This window comes from Nanorana parkeri, unplaced genomic scaffold (genome assembly GCF_000935625.1).
Source record: "Nanorana parkeri isolate BGI_ZX_2015 unplaced genomic scaffold, ASM93562v1 scaffold142, whole genome shotgun sequence".
In the NCBI taxonomy this organism is placed as follows: domain Eukaryota; kingdom Metazoa; phylum Chordata; class Amphibia; order Anura; family Dicroglossidae; genus Nanorana; species Nanorana parkeri.
The window spans coordinates 239,581-256,359 of record NW_017306410.1 but is presented as its reverse complement, the minus strand read 5'-3'; the positions used below and the strand labels follow the sequence as shown (position 1 = coordinate 256,359).

Genomic DNA, 16,779 nt, shown 5'->3' with positions numbered 1-16,779 from the left:
CTTAAAGTGACATTAAAAGGCAAAAAAAAAAAAATGTCCCCCCCCCCAAAAATTAAAAAAAAAAAAAAAAAAAAAACTCAATAGCATAAAAAAATGCAAGAGCATTGAAACACATTATATAGGTATTCATAAAAGGAACTTAAGTTCCGAACATTTCTGCATCCCAAAGTTTATTAACATATGAACACTATACTGGAGGCCTCCTGCACACTAGCCGGCTGTGTTACAGCACAAGAGAAGTTATCTGATAAGTATGAACAACTTTATGCTTTCCCAGGTTACTTTTTCCCGTGTTAGTTGTTCTTGGGCTTAGTCGCATTTATATGCATTTAGCTGAGTAATACCGGGCCCGGAACGTAGAAAATCCTAGTTTGGGTAACCTTTTCTGGACTGAATGCACCTAGATGCTGCAGGACACCAGGTATGCATTCAGTCATAGAAAAGCATTACATTCTTCCAGGTGAGTTTAGAAATTAGCTCCAAATGTACCTCATGTTTTTTCAACAGTGTGCATGAGATGAGGCCTAAGAGGTTTTTAATGTATACATATGGAAGCCAATATTTCTTCATAGTACAAGTAAACTGGGTCTGGTAAATTTGGATCCACTTGAGGGGGGGGGGGGAAGAACCTCAGCACATGTCTATGAACTTACTCATGGAACCTGCAAGCAAAGCCTAAGCAGTGCTGTTGAGCATACGCAGTGCTCTCCCTACATGGCCTGCCCAGTACTTGATGTTTAGATCAGGATACTTACAAAAGATATAAAGACAGGAGTATCCTAAAGGAAGTATGGAACGTATAATACAACTAAAATACTAAAAGTTGTAGTGCAACTAAATCTGTATCAAGGTTTAGGCCTCATTCACACAGCTACATGCTGGCCCGTACCCACGTGCAGGGCGGGTGAGCGTAGAGTGGCGCACGGCCGCATAGTCCCATAGAGAAGGACAAGATGCTGCGTACAAACCACACGCAACACCAGTCCTTCCCGGGAGCTGCCCGATACGGCCGTGCGTGCAGCATGGATCTGTACGGGCCAGCATGTAGCTGTGTGAATGAGGCCTTAGCAGCTGGAAATAGTGTGCAATTAGCAGGTGGCTGCAGCTAAACAGAACAGAAGGAAAAGTCAAGGGTCTAGTGTTACAAACCTATCAAGATGCCTCAACCTGTTCAATGAACCTTACACAGTCATTATCTCACTGACATGGTTTCCCTCTGAAGCTTTTAAAGAAACGGAGTTACAATGTAGGCTTCAGTTATCACATTTCAATTGTCTACATTTGCACAGAAAAGGGACATTCTCCTAGTAGAGGAGTTGCAGAAAAGTTATTTCACGTTATGCAAACGGTTACATAAAGCAGGACTACGTTTTTACAAGAACAATTGCTAGCAGGCAGAGATTTTGGCAGAAGAGACTTTATTGCTATGCAGTCCAGTGTACACCTTTGGAACGTTACAGGAATATCTGTACGCTGCAAAGAATGGAGATGGCTGCAGGAACATATGTGCAGCGGTAACATCATTCGTGGTAGCCCAATAAGTCGACAGAGAAGTCGTCAGATGAGAAAGACGACGTGGTAGAAGATGGCAGTGTAGGAATACAGAGTGAGGAGGAATTAAGAATGTGTCATTGCTTGAGGCAAAAGTAGGGACAAGTCTGCCACAATAGGGCCGGTATTCCCTGCACACTACTCCGGATGACACTACTGCTCGGAGAGCAGAGTGCTGAACCATTGGCTACCTGGGCAACTGCTTGTGTGTAGGAACAGCAGTGTGGCTCTCCAGCATGCTGCTATTACCGGATATTTTAACCCTTTCAGTAGCGCTTTGTAAAAACACACAAGACACAGAGCATATTACTGTATATACAGCCTGCCTGCATTACAGTAATAGAGAGGCTTCATTCAGTCTTTAATCCTGCAGACATATGGATTAAGGATTTGATTGGTAATCCTGCATTTAGTGCATAAACTGCTACCAATATTGTAATTAAAGCCTAAGCTTAACACAATCCTGTTAAGTCAGTGCAAAACCTTACAACGCCACTAACCAGTGAAAGAAGTCGATTACACTTACCTATTTGGTGGGCAGTGTTAGTGAAACTTTGCTCTCTTGAAGAGCTTTAGAAACTACAATCCAATATATCCAGGAGTTATGAATACTGTGTTCCTCACTGGCCACTGTGGTTCCTCCCACTGACAACCTTTATCACAAATGTGTCCTGCAGGAACATAGGAGTTGCCAGGAGGAGCCAATGGGATAAGTGTGTCCTCCACATGGCAAAGGATACAGTCCGTGTACCCATCGCACTCGGAACCGCTGCTCCATGAGATAAGAAGTGGGTGCAGCAGGTGTTAACGGATGGCTTCCGTCAAAGTATGACTAAAGGATGGACACTGGCACTCCAAAGCAAATCCAGTACGTCTATTTATTCACTTACTTGTTGCAAATGCAAAACCAAGATACGTTTCGGGGTCTCACAGGATCCCCTTCATCACTTGTTTGCCTGATGAAGGGGATCCTTGAGAACCCGAAACCTTTGCTTTGGAGTGCCGGTGTCTATCCTTCACTCCACATGGCAAAAACACAGAGAAGGGTCAGATAGAAACAGCACTCGGTCTTCAAGTTGCAATGGCCTCCGGAGAGCTAAGTATGAGGTGGTGTTTTTTTGGGGTTTTGTTTTTTGACTGGGTCTTGCTGTTGTAAGATTTCTCACCCTCTAACCATTAAATTTAGCTAGCTGCCGAAGTTCAAAGTTTGCACACACCAAATTTTGAGAAAGTGTATACACACACAAACTTTGAATGGTTTAGAAATTTGGGAGTATTGTTTCAAAATGGGGATCTGTTATACATTTACTGTCATGAAATTCAAGTCATTAAGAATACCTTAATAGTTGCATCCTCTGAAGAAGTGACCATAACACTAAACACTGGATGGAAAATGACACGAGTGACTGGACTCCTGTGACCACTAAGTGCATATTTTTCTGGAGGACGTGGTATCCATTCTTTGGGGTCCCTCTTCTGTCCTATAGGTCCCCCAGAAGTAAACTCTTCTTTTGCTTCATTCAGTTTTGATTCCAATTCCATAACCTGCAATTGGAAAGTGCAAACCAAATGTTAGGAACGCCTTTAGTATTTAGCAACATTTTTGTCCTATGCTAAAAAAATGACAACCTACCAAAACACAAAATATTTATGTTATGCCACCTATAAATGATTCTACTAACAACTGGAAAATAGAGGGCTGCATGTCTGTAAACAAATATTTATGAGAATATCTGAAACCATTCAACACTGTATAATCCTGATCTACACATGAAAGATATACAACATTTACTCACAGAAGCAGATGTATTCATTTTTTAAGAGACATGCTTACAATGTGTCCTAGGAAATCTGACATGGTAAACCCACATGGAATTTTTTGGGGTGCGTTTGTTTTGATACAGGCAGCATTCTATTCATATTTCACATTACCTTCTTCTGTAATCTGATAACTGATGTCCATTTCTTTTCCAGTAGGCCAGCATACTTTTTATCTAACTCTTCATTCTGAAATACAAAATAAAATGTTGAGTAGGCAGGTCAAGCCATGTCCAATGCATCAACATGCTGTAGAGTTCTATTGATAGGATCTATAGTACTTTTCTTCAGATAGGTGCCAAGATAGATGATCAACACATTTCTAACACAGACTGTGGTACTCATTTTGCATTTGTCCAGGTCTATGCCTATACTAACGGTACAACTATGCCTGTCTTTTAGCATGAACCTTTTTACAGACTAAATGTACATGGATTTAAAGGTTTTCCACTTTAAACAACCATTTTACCTATTGGCGATCTCCCTCTGGCCTGCTTCAAGCAAGTTTTGCATTCTCGTAGACTTGCATGGAAATGCAAGAATCTGTATGATCCTAAAAGCCACTTAAAATGGACATTTACACCCTTTCACTAAAAACACATCAGCGCGGAGCTCTGCAGTTCAAGGCACCGACAGTGTTTTTATTGTTACATTTAGCCCTGCTGCAGGCAAGACGCAGCCCTGGACGCTGAACTCCGCTGTCATTTGCCAGTGGAGTGTCCTGTGATTGGTTATCACAGCGATTACATGGCAATGGATTATATTGCCAAGCCCTCCCCTTTCTCTTACATCAGAGGCAGGGGAGAGTACAGAACTAGTGAATGGATGAGTCCTCTATGTATTAGTTCCTGGTAAAACAATGCAACAGTAAGAAAAACAAAAAGCTTCAAATAAATGTAACCCTTTCAGCCCCCCTCTTCTCCTATGTTATCTGCACATAGACCTGTATATTAACTCTTTACCCTCTCTTATCCTGCACATCTATACATCCCTTCAGCCCCTCCTCCCTCTGTATGAGCCTGTACCAGTGTTCAGGCAGCACACAATCCATTTTGGGCAGCAATTCGGCTGGCCACCCTCTGAGGACCTGGCACCTTCCTCCTCGCCTCTGGTTTCGGCAACTCAATAAGTCCCAGTATGTAGATGTGTATATTCGGGACTGACATGTTTAATGGAAAAGGACGCTGACAATTTTAGCGCCCTCACACACAGGACACCAGGACTGTTATACAACGATTGTATAAAGATTATGTTCTGTTTAAGCTCACTATCTACTTCTGTTTATTGATTGCATTAAAGCAGTGGTTCTCAACCTGTGTAACCTCAGGACCCACATTTGTCCTCGGCCATTAAGTTGCGACCCGAGTCGTAGTGCAATGGAACGCATTGTGCTGGAGCTGCATTCATATGTGCATTGCTTGCACAGCTCCCATGTGTGCCTGTAGAGTAGCTGGGATCCAGAATGTGATGTCACTCCAGTCCAGGCACCTCTACAGGACATGCAAAGAGCTACAGTATAAGCAATGTACATGTGGATGGAGCTCCCTCGTGGCCATACCCCTAGCCCACCCCAAGTCGGCACTTGGCGCCGAGCAGCATTTTTTGAATGGCTGCTCGGTGTAAGAAGGATCAGTGCTGCACTCGGGGGAAGCTGAGTAACCTCTCACCTAGAAAAGTGGAGGGCGTAAGGTGACCCACTGAACAAGGGGTCGCGACCCACTTTTGGGTCACGACCCACCAGTTGAGAACCAAGAATAAAGTATTAAAGTCTTCCAAGTCGCTATCAATAAAGACCTTATTTAAACATGGTTTGGGTTAAAATAAAAAGTAGATAGTCACTGGTCAAGTAGGTTGTTTTTTTGTGTTGTTTTTTTATTATTTCAACACCCCTCCATTCTCCTTCAGTTGTCCCAACAATGTAGTGCATAGGCCTGCCTGAATAGAAATAGTTTGATTGGAAAGCTTAGGTAGGTCCTCATGAGAACTTTCTCCTTCAGGTCCCTCTGCTGATTGACAGAAGGTGGGTGCAACAGCCAGCCTGCTATTGCAAGTTAAAAAATAGCTAATAGCAGGCTGGCTATTGCTCCTAGCCACTGCCTGCTGTTTACATTCAGTTGCCTCAGCAGGAAGCCATCATTCCCCAGCTAAAGCTATTGAATTGGACAGGTTACACTAGCGGTCTAATTGACCTCAAATGTCACCTTATGCCACCTTAAAAGAGAACCTGTCATTCTGTGAGCCCCCCCATGGGATAACATTAAAGTACAAAAAATAAAATAAAGTTAAATAAACTAAAATGAAAAAAATATCCTCCTCCCAAAAATTTTTCTTTTAAGTACCCTGCCCCCACGAATTTAAAAAACAAAAAAGACAAACTGGCTCCTAACTAGTTTAGCTGGCTCCTAGATTCACAGAAAATTTGTCAAGCCCTGTCTACAATGTTTTCTCTGCCTTCTGCTACATCCAATCAAGCACACATGGTGCTTGATGTACTTTTTACCCAGCTTTTCAGCCGGGATATTGATAGCTCCAAACCTGGAAATGCTCAAAATTGAGTGCTTCTGGGTTCACACACTACATACTGTTCCAGCAGGGGGTTGAGCTGCTGCGCAAGTCACATAAAAGTGATCAGTTGGCTCTACAGCTCACCAGCTTACTTCCATGTAAAAGGGAGGAACCAGTCCACAAAGAGAAGCTTCTGGCTACACCTGCAGCAGCGAGCTTGTTGTGTCCTGCATCCTGCTGTGAAGTTGGTACATGTCCAGAATCCTGAGATTAAAATCCATTAAATGCTACACTATGTCAATGCAAGACTGAAGAAAATGATACGGACCTATTTGTATAAACCTGTAAAAGATAGCAGACATTAAATCAGTAAAACCTAGGACTTACCATATCTAACTCTGCCTCCTTTTTAAAAACAGAGTAGGCCTCTTCATAGCCATTAGAACGAAGATAGTCTGCTATTGCTCGATTTCTGAAAGTAAAGAAAATCATTGAGAATTAACACTTAAAATACTTTTTGCAGGTCTACAGTAAATCTTGACTGTGCAGCTTTTAGAGACACTAAACTCAGAAAATGGATCTTAAAAATGCAAGTACCCCATTAGCAAAAACTTAGCTTATTTGTGCATCACTCAGTTGCAAATACTCATTATCTCTGAATAGATGGTGACACTGTCCCTTCTGGAGGGTGGCTTCTTTTGTTCCCCATGGTCCCTGTGTGCCACCGCTCCAAACTCACTTGTGATGCACTACAATCTCAATACTAATTAGTAAACTAAATGTGAGATTGTAGTCCATCACTGGAATGAGCTTGGAGCGTGACTACTTTACAACACACACAGGGCCCATGGGGAACAAAAGTAGCCACCCCTCCAGAAGGAAGGACAGTTTAATTGCATATAGATGCTGCCTCCACATTAGTCTATACTACAGTGCCATCTTTACCAAAATTTTAGAAACCTGGCTAATAGCAAAATCAAAGTGCTGTCTAAGTCATGACCTATATTAATTACATTTTAGTTTAGAAGTTGATCTTTATACTCCAGATTCACACAAACACTCTAACAGTAATCACAGACCACCATACATCCATGTTTTCAGCGAGAAATGCATTTTCCTCAGACCAAGAGTGACTTAACATGTGATTTTGCCTTTCTGGCTTTATGGCACTGCAGTCAAAACAAAGCATTGGAAAACCGTTCTACAAGAGAAGCCGACTCTTCCTGGATCTATATTACAACATAAAATGTTCACTTCAACAATTGGCTCTAGCCCACTGCAACCATCCGCCCTCCACGTTTTGAGAAAGAATGTATAGTTTACTTTTTTTTTTTCGTTTTCTTTTCATAAAGTGTTTTAATCCTGGACTGACCCCTGTGCCAATCTGAACCAAGTGAGAATAACGTGTCCTGCTCCTGCAACAACGTGGGATATCCCCACACATATTTTAGGAGGCTTTAAGAATAGGGACAAGGGGGGCCGATGGGTGGAGCTGTGCGCATCATCGGGGGCTGGCTTACTGAGCCCAAAAGAGGCAGCCAGCTCCTGACGACAGAGAAGCACCAAGATGGCAGCATGGGACCTGGGCTGTGTCATCCAAACAGTGGATTGCAGACAACACCGGATCTCCTGGGCACATATGTGATTGGAGAACACTGGAGGGGTTAACAAAATAAATTAAAAAAAAAAAAACAGATGAGGGAGCCAAGTTCATTTTTAAAAGAAATAAGGGGCTGCCATTGCTGACCTCCTGCAACTGCTTGTTGCCTAGCTGTTATGACCCAATGGCTTCAGCCTTTTGAGTCACTGATTCAGAACAAGTAGCCCGATCAGGAAAGTCAGCAGTCCTCCCCTGCATACATGTGCTGGGTTAGTAACTCCAGAAAGTCAACATGGCAACTCTGCATATGCAGGATAGGAGAACAGCAATAGCAACTTCCATGTTTCTACCAAGATTTCATTTAAAGTGCTTAACCGGGATCACACTGGCAAATCTTAACTTAACTTTTTTCACCCAAACTTAGCAAAGATATTTTTATTTAGCACCCAGGGAAAGCACTGAGGCCGAAACATAGTACATATGTTCTATACAAAGTGAATAGAAAGGTTCACACTTTGCCTGGGGACACAACTGTCTAGGAGTGGATTTCCCTCACATCTGAAAAGTATCCTCTCTCAACAAGTATCCTACCTGTTGAGTATTCAGGACAGCGAATGAAGGGAAAGGGAAACAGCTCTATTGACAGATGTCTTTTTGCAATGGATTTTAACCCTCCAATAATAATAATAAATATATAAGTTTGGGATTAGATAAACTAAATATACTGCATTGTTCGCCCAAGAGCAAGGTGAGGGTGATCATTTAATGAGGACAAATGTTTGTGACATCTAAAGTGAGAATTCCCTTCATTTTGGGAAGATTTCCTCATTACCTGTTGCGTTATCAGGACAGGAACTGAAGTGAAATCTCCCCAACACAAAATAACCTAATAGGGGCCTAACCCTTCCCTACGTTATCCCAAATTACAAACACATTTTAAAGTAAACCTTCCACAGCAAATTAATGGTTTTGAAAGTCTCCTGATCCCTCAACACAAATGTAAACAAAAGGGCTAAGGGGGGGGATGCTTCCCTTAGCCCTGGCCCAGGACTCTTCTGGAAGGCACAGGTGACGCCATCATGCCACGCTGCTGCCTCCCAGAATAACTGGGCACATCAAATCCAGTAGGAATGCTCTCTTGCAAAGGGCCGGGGTGCATACCTGAGGGATTTTGAGTTTCCAACTCTGCAAATCAGATAGTGACATTGTGACATCTGTACCACTTGGAAGCACCACAGCCAAAGTGACACATTTTTTTGTGCTGGGTGATAAGTGTTTTGGGGAGCAGTGGGCGAACGGATCTTCCATTTGGCATGGATGTTCCACTTGTCAATCAGTCTTGTTTTAAAGCAATGTTCTATGGCCTTGGTTCTCAACTGGTGGGTCGTGACCCAAAAGTGTGTCGCGACCCCGTATTCAGTGTGTCACTGCATGCCTTCCACTTTTCTATGCGAGAGGCTCCCCTGACTCCCCGTAGCACAGCACTGGGGGTATGCCGCGAGGGAGCTCCATCCATACATGCATTGTTTATAGCTCCCTCCTGTAGAGGTGCCTGGACCGAAGTGACATCACATTCTGGCTCCCGCCACCTCTACAGGGTACGCATGGGAGTTCTGCAAGCTATGCACGTATGGATGGAGCTCAGTCACAGCGCAGCAGCCCACACTGCAGTGTGTTCCATTGCAGTGCGGCTTGGGTCGCGACAATGATCGAGGACAAATGTGGGTCCTGAGGTTACACAGGTTGAGCATAACTGTTCTATGGTGTTGAATATGGATTTATTCTCTCTGGACAATTAAAGTCTAGTCACACTTCTGCAGTTTGAGGATTGGTTGGAGCCTGGACGGATAGTTTTTATTAAGCTGTTTTGGTAAATTTTGTGGATCTAAAATGAGATGAAACAAAATCCTGTTTACCAGCAAAAGGGGCCACATTGAACAAACACTTAAAACTTCATTAGTAGTACTCTTCCCACCTTCTCCAACCCTGCAAACTGGATATTGTTACCTTCATCTTATATACCAAAAGTGGTTGAACTACAACCTCTGGACCTGCAAGAATCCCAAATCTCTATGTAAAAACAAAACAGCAAATATAGAATTTAACTAGAATAAGGTCTCCAGGGTAATGGGGTAGTACTATTCTAGTTCTGTGTCATCCAGGGTCAAGCAATTATATCAGCTCCAAACCTGACCTCTGAATTTGTTTTCTTCGGGAGATGGCATTTGTTTTTTTTAAATAAATTTAAAACAAAAAACAAAAGCATGTTAAAATATCCACACAGAATATATAACCATAGATGGTGAGCAACTTCACATTTAGCTAGTCATTAAAATTCAGGCAACACAATAGCAGCATGGCAAGTGTTAATGTACAATTACAGCCTAGAGCAAGATAAGCCAGCCTGACACCTCCAGTTCAGCTACAGGGCTACAAGAGATCAAAGTTCACAGCAGATGGAAAATGTCCGATCAATCATCACCTTCACAATGTAAAGAATGGTCATAGCACAGTTGTGTATGAGCAATTCTCGGGAAAGACCCTGCCCTTTGTATATATAAGTATACAAAGGCACAAAATATTAGGAACAAAAGGAAAAGCAAAACCAGTGCAAAAAATTAATATAAAAAAAACCACAAAGAAATATCAGTCTTTAATGACAGGAATGAACTACGGATAGCCATCCCCGTATTCTTAATGGCTCCGGCCCTACATTTATTTAAATGAGCCATGAAATTTAACAACTATATCCAACTATTGCTTTTAACTACAATCCTTAAAATGAGAACACTAGTAGACAGCCCAGGTCCAGACAATGAAATTCTGGGTACTACTACAGCAATACCACTGCGTTAAACAAAACGAAAAAAAAAAACCCCTACCACACAGTTAGAAAAGCACAGCAATGTGCTGTATTGCATTCTGCTGGATTCAAGAATAGGAAGACTGTGGAGCACAATAAAAATTGAAATAAAACACAGAACTCCATAAGTCTCTATACCGCAGCCGGCATTTCAAGAGTGGGCTGGAAATGCAGGCTGCAGTATTGAGTAAGGGCCGATCCACACTACAGAGTGACCCTAAAGGCAGGGTAGCCTTGCATTTAGTGCATGCCATCACACAGCACAATGCACCGCATGTTAGGTGCGCCGAGTGCTATTCATTCTAAATACTACCCCCAATGCACATCCAGGTGGGCTTGTGCTGCAAAGCATGGTACTGCAAAAGCATGCATTGCGGTGCTGTGGAGTGGAAAAAATTGTGCATGAATTATTCATTTATTACAGGTATTTATATAGTGCCAACAATTTTACAAACTGTACAGTCACATCAGTCCCTGCCCTCAAGGAGCTTACAGTTTAAGGTCACAATCTCGCATGCATACAGGGCGAATTCAGACAGGAGCCAACTAACCTTCTAGTATGTCTTTGGCGTTTTGGGGGAAACCCACGCAAGTACAGGGAGAACATGCAAATTCCATGCAGACAGTGTCCTGGCCGGGATACAAACCAGTGACTTCCCCCTCAGTGCTGCAAGGGAAAAGTGCTAACCACTAAGCCACTGTCCTGCCATTAAGTTTTTGTACTGGTGTACTGGTTTCTGAGCAGTGCTTCTGAATGTGCGACTACAATGGGAGACATTACGAAAGCAGAATGAAATGCGGACAGGCATACAGGAAGTGTGTGTGAATGCAGTGCTCAGCATCTATTCAAAAGGTATATAGAAATTTAACAGATACAGGGTGAGAAAGGTTCAAATAACATGAAGGAAAGAAAAATGTTGTTTTATGGCTTTAGTGGTTCTTTAAATGTTCCTTGTTCTATTATTTTGAGAGGTACTGATCACGGTTACAATTCTAGTTCACATTCAACACACAAATCTAGCTGCATTACCATAGAAACTCACAGAAAGGAGAAAAGAAAATTGTGCACAGGCACCAATTCTTTTTTCTATGTGTGGGAGTATATTCGTATTATCCCCATTCTGGGAGCATGTTTACTTACAAACCTTTATTTGTGTAACTGCACAGGAATGAAATGATAGAAGGTAGGCAGCTGAACACAAAATGAACCTTGAGTCTTCATTTAGAAGATTTAAAAAAAAGTAAGAAATTATTCTATATCAAATGCAACTGGAGATATAAAGCTCAGCCAACCTCCAAGCAATTTTCTTCTTTTTGGAGAACATAAAATAGCCAGCAACTGGCTGACTGGGTACTTGAAAGAAAAAAAAGATGGATCAGCCATGTAAGAAAAGCATTACCCCATCAGGTTCCACTTATAACTAAGATACTTTTGTGTTGTCTGGTCCATATCTGGGCAAGGTAGTTAGGACCATTATTTTACTATTATTTTATCAAATTTATAAAGAAAATTAAGGAATGCACCAAAAATTCAGCCGCCGAAACAAAAATCAGCCAAAAATGGCACAGCGCAGCAACCAGCGGGGAGGAGAGAAACTGCCAGGAGGCAGAGCACAGGGAGGAGTGAGAGCAGCATCATTGTTGTCACAGAAGTCTAGCTCTCCTCCCGCACCACCCCGCTCAGCCGCCTGCAACAGATCAGGATGGAGAGTGATGTGGGGGCGGAGACAGCTATCACAGGAGGCCAAGCCAGTGGTGCGGGGGAGGAGTCAGCTGTCAAAATAGCCCAAGCTCTCATCCCGCACCACCGGCTCAGCGATTCAGGATGAAGAGTGGGTACAAGCAGTCGGCGATCTCTGACTTTGTAAATACATGCTCTACATCACTTCCTGTTCATTCATAATTGTGAACATACTATCTCTACAAGTTATGAATGAACAGGAACACACAGTATAGAGGCTTCCTGCTCATTCATAACAGTAGCTGCAGAAAAATCTTTCTATTCTAAAAAAAAAAAAAAAATTAGGGGTCTGGTTAGACCCTTGGTTCTCAACTGGGGGGTCGCCGCATGCCTTCCACTTTTCTAGGTGAGAGGCTCCTCAGCCTCCCCATTGTGCAGTACTGTCAGTTATTGCCATTCCAAATATGCTGCCTGGCGCTGAATGTTAGCTTGTGGAGGGGTGGGGTGGAGCTATGGCTGTGAGGGAGCTGTAACCAATGCATGTATGGATGTCCTGTAGAGGTGCCTGACATCACATTAGGGCTGCCGGCACCACTACAGGGTACACAAGGGAGTTGTGCGATGGATGGATGGATAGATAGAGCTCTGTTATAGCACAGCAGCCCACACTGGACCCCAGGTTGAAGATCCACTCCAGTTCTCGTAAGGAAGGAAGACTGGGTGGATCTTTAAAAAAAAAAAAGTTTTTTTGGAGTGTGTATATGTGTGCGAGATTGTGTCTGTGGTTGTGTGTCCATCAGTGTTTTTGAGGGCCTGTTCACACTAGTACAGTGCGTTAATCGAATAGTCATGTGCGATTAACGCACTGTACCATGCAATAGCCCCTTTATGCGTTCTTGAATGGCCTCCCGCCCACAGTTCAATCGCCCACACCGGAACGCGCAGTACCGCAATGTCGTGCATTCCATTGCAATGTGACTTGGGTCACGACTTAATGATCAAGGATATATGTGGGTCCTGGGTTACACAGGTTGAAAACCACTGGTTTACACCCTTGATATTTCTCTAGCACCCCCGACAGTAAAGTTAAAAAAAAAGGTTAGAAGGCAAAATTTTAATTTTCCGCTTCGGCCTAACAATTTCTTTTTTTTTTTTATTTCAGGTTCAAAATTTATTTTGGTGCACCTCCACAATTTATAGCAAATTATAGCATACATGCCTATAACTGTTCCAATCCCAGCTTCACTACCTAATTGGTTATTAACCTAAACAAATCAAGCATTTATCAGATCCCCACAACCTGATATTCATTTTTGTTCCCGGGCACAGACTCCAGGAAGATCAGCATGACAGTTCTGAAGCTTCCAGTACCAAACTCAGTGGCAGTTTCCAGGTTTCCCTTTCAAGGCTCTACATTTACAATTTAAAACCTAGCCTCTGAGTTAAAAAAAAAAAAAAAAAAATGAAATTTTTGAAAACCACTGGTTTACACCCTTGATATTTCTCTAGCACCCCCGACAGTAAAGTTAAAAAAAAAGGTTAGAAGGCAAAATTTTAATTTTCCGCTTCGGCCTAACAATTTCTTTTTTTTTTTTATTTCAGGTTCAAAATTTATTTTGGTGCACCTCCACAATTTATAGCAAATTATAGCATACATGCCTATAACTGTTCCAATCCCAGCTTCACTACCTAATTGGTTATTAACCTAAACAAATCAAGCATTTATCAGATCCCCACAACCTGATATTCATTTTTGTTCCCGGGCACAGACTCCAGGAAGATCAGCATGACAGTTCTGAAGCTTCCAGTACCAAACTCAGTGGCAGTTTCCAGGTTTCCCTTTCAAGGCTCTACATTTACAATTTAAAACCTAGCCTCTGAGTTAAAAAAAAAAAAAAAAAAATGTAGATTTTTAAATTCTATCATGATGAAAAATCTGCCTAATCAGAGGTTAATTAGGGGGCAAGGCCAGTCTATATTATGACAAGATCACAAAAAATAAAAATAAAAATCAAGCATTTAATTTCAGCTCACTGTATGTGGATATACTGAAGGAAACAATCACGCGTTTATCTCCTATGCTTGGTTAGAAATGCTCTGGATGTGACAGGATTAATTAAAACATGCCCGGTGAACCTGAAAGTTGTAATCTGCCCAGCACAGGTTCCTATTGAGATATAATAGCTGAAGCAAGGTGGGGAAGGTCGGTTAGAGGTTGTCTGTCTTCTGACAGCTGTGCATGTTGGCGTGCAACTTGCAGAACTGCTGGAATTGTAGTACAAGCAGAAAAGCTGACATTCACACAATACACATTTATCTTTTTCTCTACTGCCTAAATGGAAAAGCAGCTTACAAAGTTCAATGTGAGACCGGATCAATACTCCTTTCTAATCGTGTAGATAACCGAGCCATTTAGAGATTTTTCTACCAGAAGGCTTCTAGAATCTTAATGAAGCATTATACTCTGTGTGAATATTTCAATCACCACCATCTCTTAACCAAGTCACAGCCAAGATACCAAGCTTTCCAAACACAAATGTATACCTAGACCACTGAGCACACTCTTCCTGACATTTAACAAATACAGCACTCTTCTGTATAATAACACAAGTGGAAAGCTCAGTGCAGCCTACAGCCATCATCAGACATGACTGCACTGCAATTCCAGGCTATAAAGCCTACCAGAGGCGTTGGCCAGGTATGCTCAATGCCAGAAGCATAGAGTGGAAATGTCTCTATACCCCTCACTGCTTGTTCAGCAGTATAAATGTACGCGGTAGTCTCCTTGCCCCTCATGGAGATTTAACAGCTTCCTTGCAAATACAGTGGGGCAAAAAAGTATTTAGTCAGCCACCAATTGTGCAAGTTCTCCCACTTAAAAAGATGAGAGGCCTGTAATTGGCATCATAGGTAGACCTCAACTATGAGAGACAAAATGAGAAAACAAATCCAGACAAATCACATTGGCTGATTTGGAATGAATTTGCAAATTATGGTGGAATATAAGTATTTGGTCACCTACAAACAAGCAAGAGTTCTGGCTCTCACAGACCTGTACCTTCTTCTTTAAGAGGCTCCTCTGTCCTGCACTCATTACCTGTATCAATGGCACCTGTTTGAACTTGTTATCAGTATAAAAGACACCTGTCCACAACCTCAAACAGTCACACCACAAACTCCACTATGGTGAAGACCAAAGAGCTGTCGAAGGACACCAGAAACAAAATTGTAGACCTGCACCAGGCTGGGAAGACGGAATCTGCAGTAGGCAAGCAGCTTGGTGTGACCAAATCAACTGTGGGAGCAATAATTAGAAAATGGAAGACATACAAGACCACTGATAATCTCCCTCGATCTGGGGCTCCACTCAGGATCTCACCCCGTGGAGTCAAAATGATCACAAGAACGGTGAGCACAAATCCCAGGACCACACGGGGGGACCTAGTGAATGACCTGCAGAGAGCTGGGACCAACGTAACAAAGGCTACCATCAGTAACACACTACACCGCCAGGGACTCAAATCCTGCAGTGCCAGACGTGTCCCCCTGCTTAAGCCAGTACATGTCCGGGCCCGTCTGAAGTTTGCTAGAGAGCATTTGGATGATCCAGAAGAGGATTGGGAGAATGTCATATGGTCAGATGAAACCAAAATAGAACTATTTGGTAGAAACGCAACTCGTCGTGTTTGGAGGAGAGAGAATGCTGAGTTGCATCCAAAGAACACCATACCTACTGTGAAGCATGGGGGTGGCAACATCATGCTTTGGGGCTGTTTCTCTGCAAAGGGACCAGGACGACTGATCCGTGTACAGGACAGAATGAATGGGGCCATGTATCGTGAGATTTTGAGTGCAAACCTCCTTCCATCAGCAAGGGCATTGAAGATGAAATATGGCTGGGTCTTTCAACATGACAATGATCCCAAACATACCGCCCGGGCAACGAAGGAGTTGCTTCGTAAGAAGCATTTCAAGGTCCTGGAGTGGCCTAGCCAGTCTCCAGATCTCAACCCCATAGAAAACCTTTGGAGGGAGTTGAAAGCCCGTGTTGCCCAGCGACAGCCCCAAAACATGACTGCTCTAGAGGAGATCTGCATGGAGGAATGGGCCAACATACCAGCAACAGTGTGTGCCAACCTTGTGAAGACATACAGGACACGTTTGACCTCTGTCATTGCCAACAAAGGATATATAACAAAGTATTGAGATGACCTTTTGATATTGACCAAATACTTATTTTCCACCATAATTTGCAAATAAATTCGTTCCAAATCAGCCAATGTGATTTGTCTGGATTTGTTTTCTCATTTTGTCTCTCATAGTTGGTCTACCTATGATGACAATTACAGGCCTCTCATCTTTTTAAGTGGGAGAACTTGTACAATTGGTGGCTGACTAAATACTTTTTTGCCCGACTGTATGTCTGAGATCATTTCATGTACAGCACAAATATCCCTGGAAATGTCTGCGGGCCTCCATCCTTGGCTTAGCACCAGTGTTCCTGGAAATATCACTTGCTTCACTCCTCAAGCAGTCTTATGACCTGGAAAGGCGAGTCTCGCCCATCCTTAATGCAGAAGTGCAAGATAAGCACTTGCTGACCAGTCAGCTACCATCACAAGGCTGTCAGTTATTCAGCCTAAAGCTGCCCATACGCCTTGCGACTATCGTTCGATTTTCGTATGATAATCGGCCAGTTGATGGGAACTGAACAATCACAATTACTGTACAACTGGCCACATTTTGTCTATCGGGCTAACT

The 16,779-nt window shown here is 42.6% G+C and overlaps 1 protein-coding gene across 1 annotated transcript in view; it reads right to left on the bottom strand.

Moving 5' to 3' along the window:
* PAFAH1B1 (platelet activating factor acetylhydrolase 1b regulatory subunit 1) overlaps positions 1-16,779 on the bottom strand; it is a 66,802-nt gene that overhangs the window by 9,702 nt on the left and 40,321 nt on the right. Inside the window, exons 3-5 of the mRNA XM_018554110.1 lie at positions 6,262-6,346; positions 3,484-3,558; positions 2,890-3,096 (exon numbers count right to left, since the gene is read on the bottom strand). Of these exons, the coding sequence (XP_018409612.1) occupies positions 2,890-3,096; positions 3,484-3,558; positions 6,262-6,346 (367 nt within the window). The remainder of the gene's footprint in view (positions 1-2,889; positions 3,097-3,483; positions 3,559-6,261; positions 6,347-16,779) is intronic.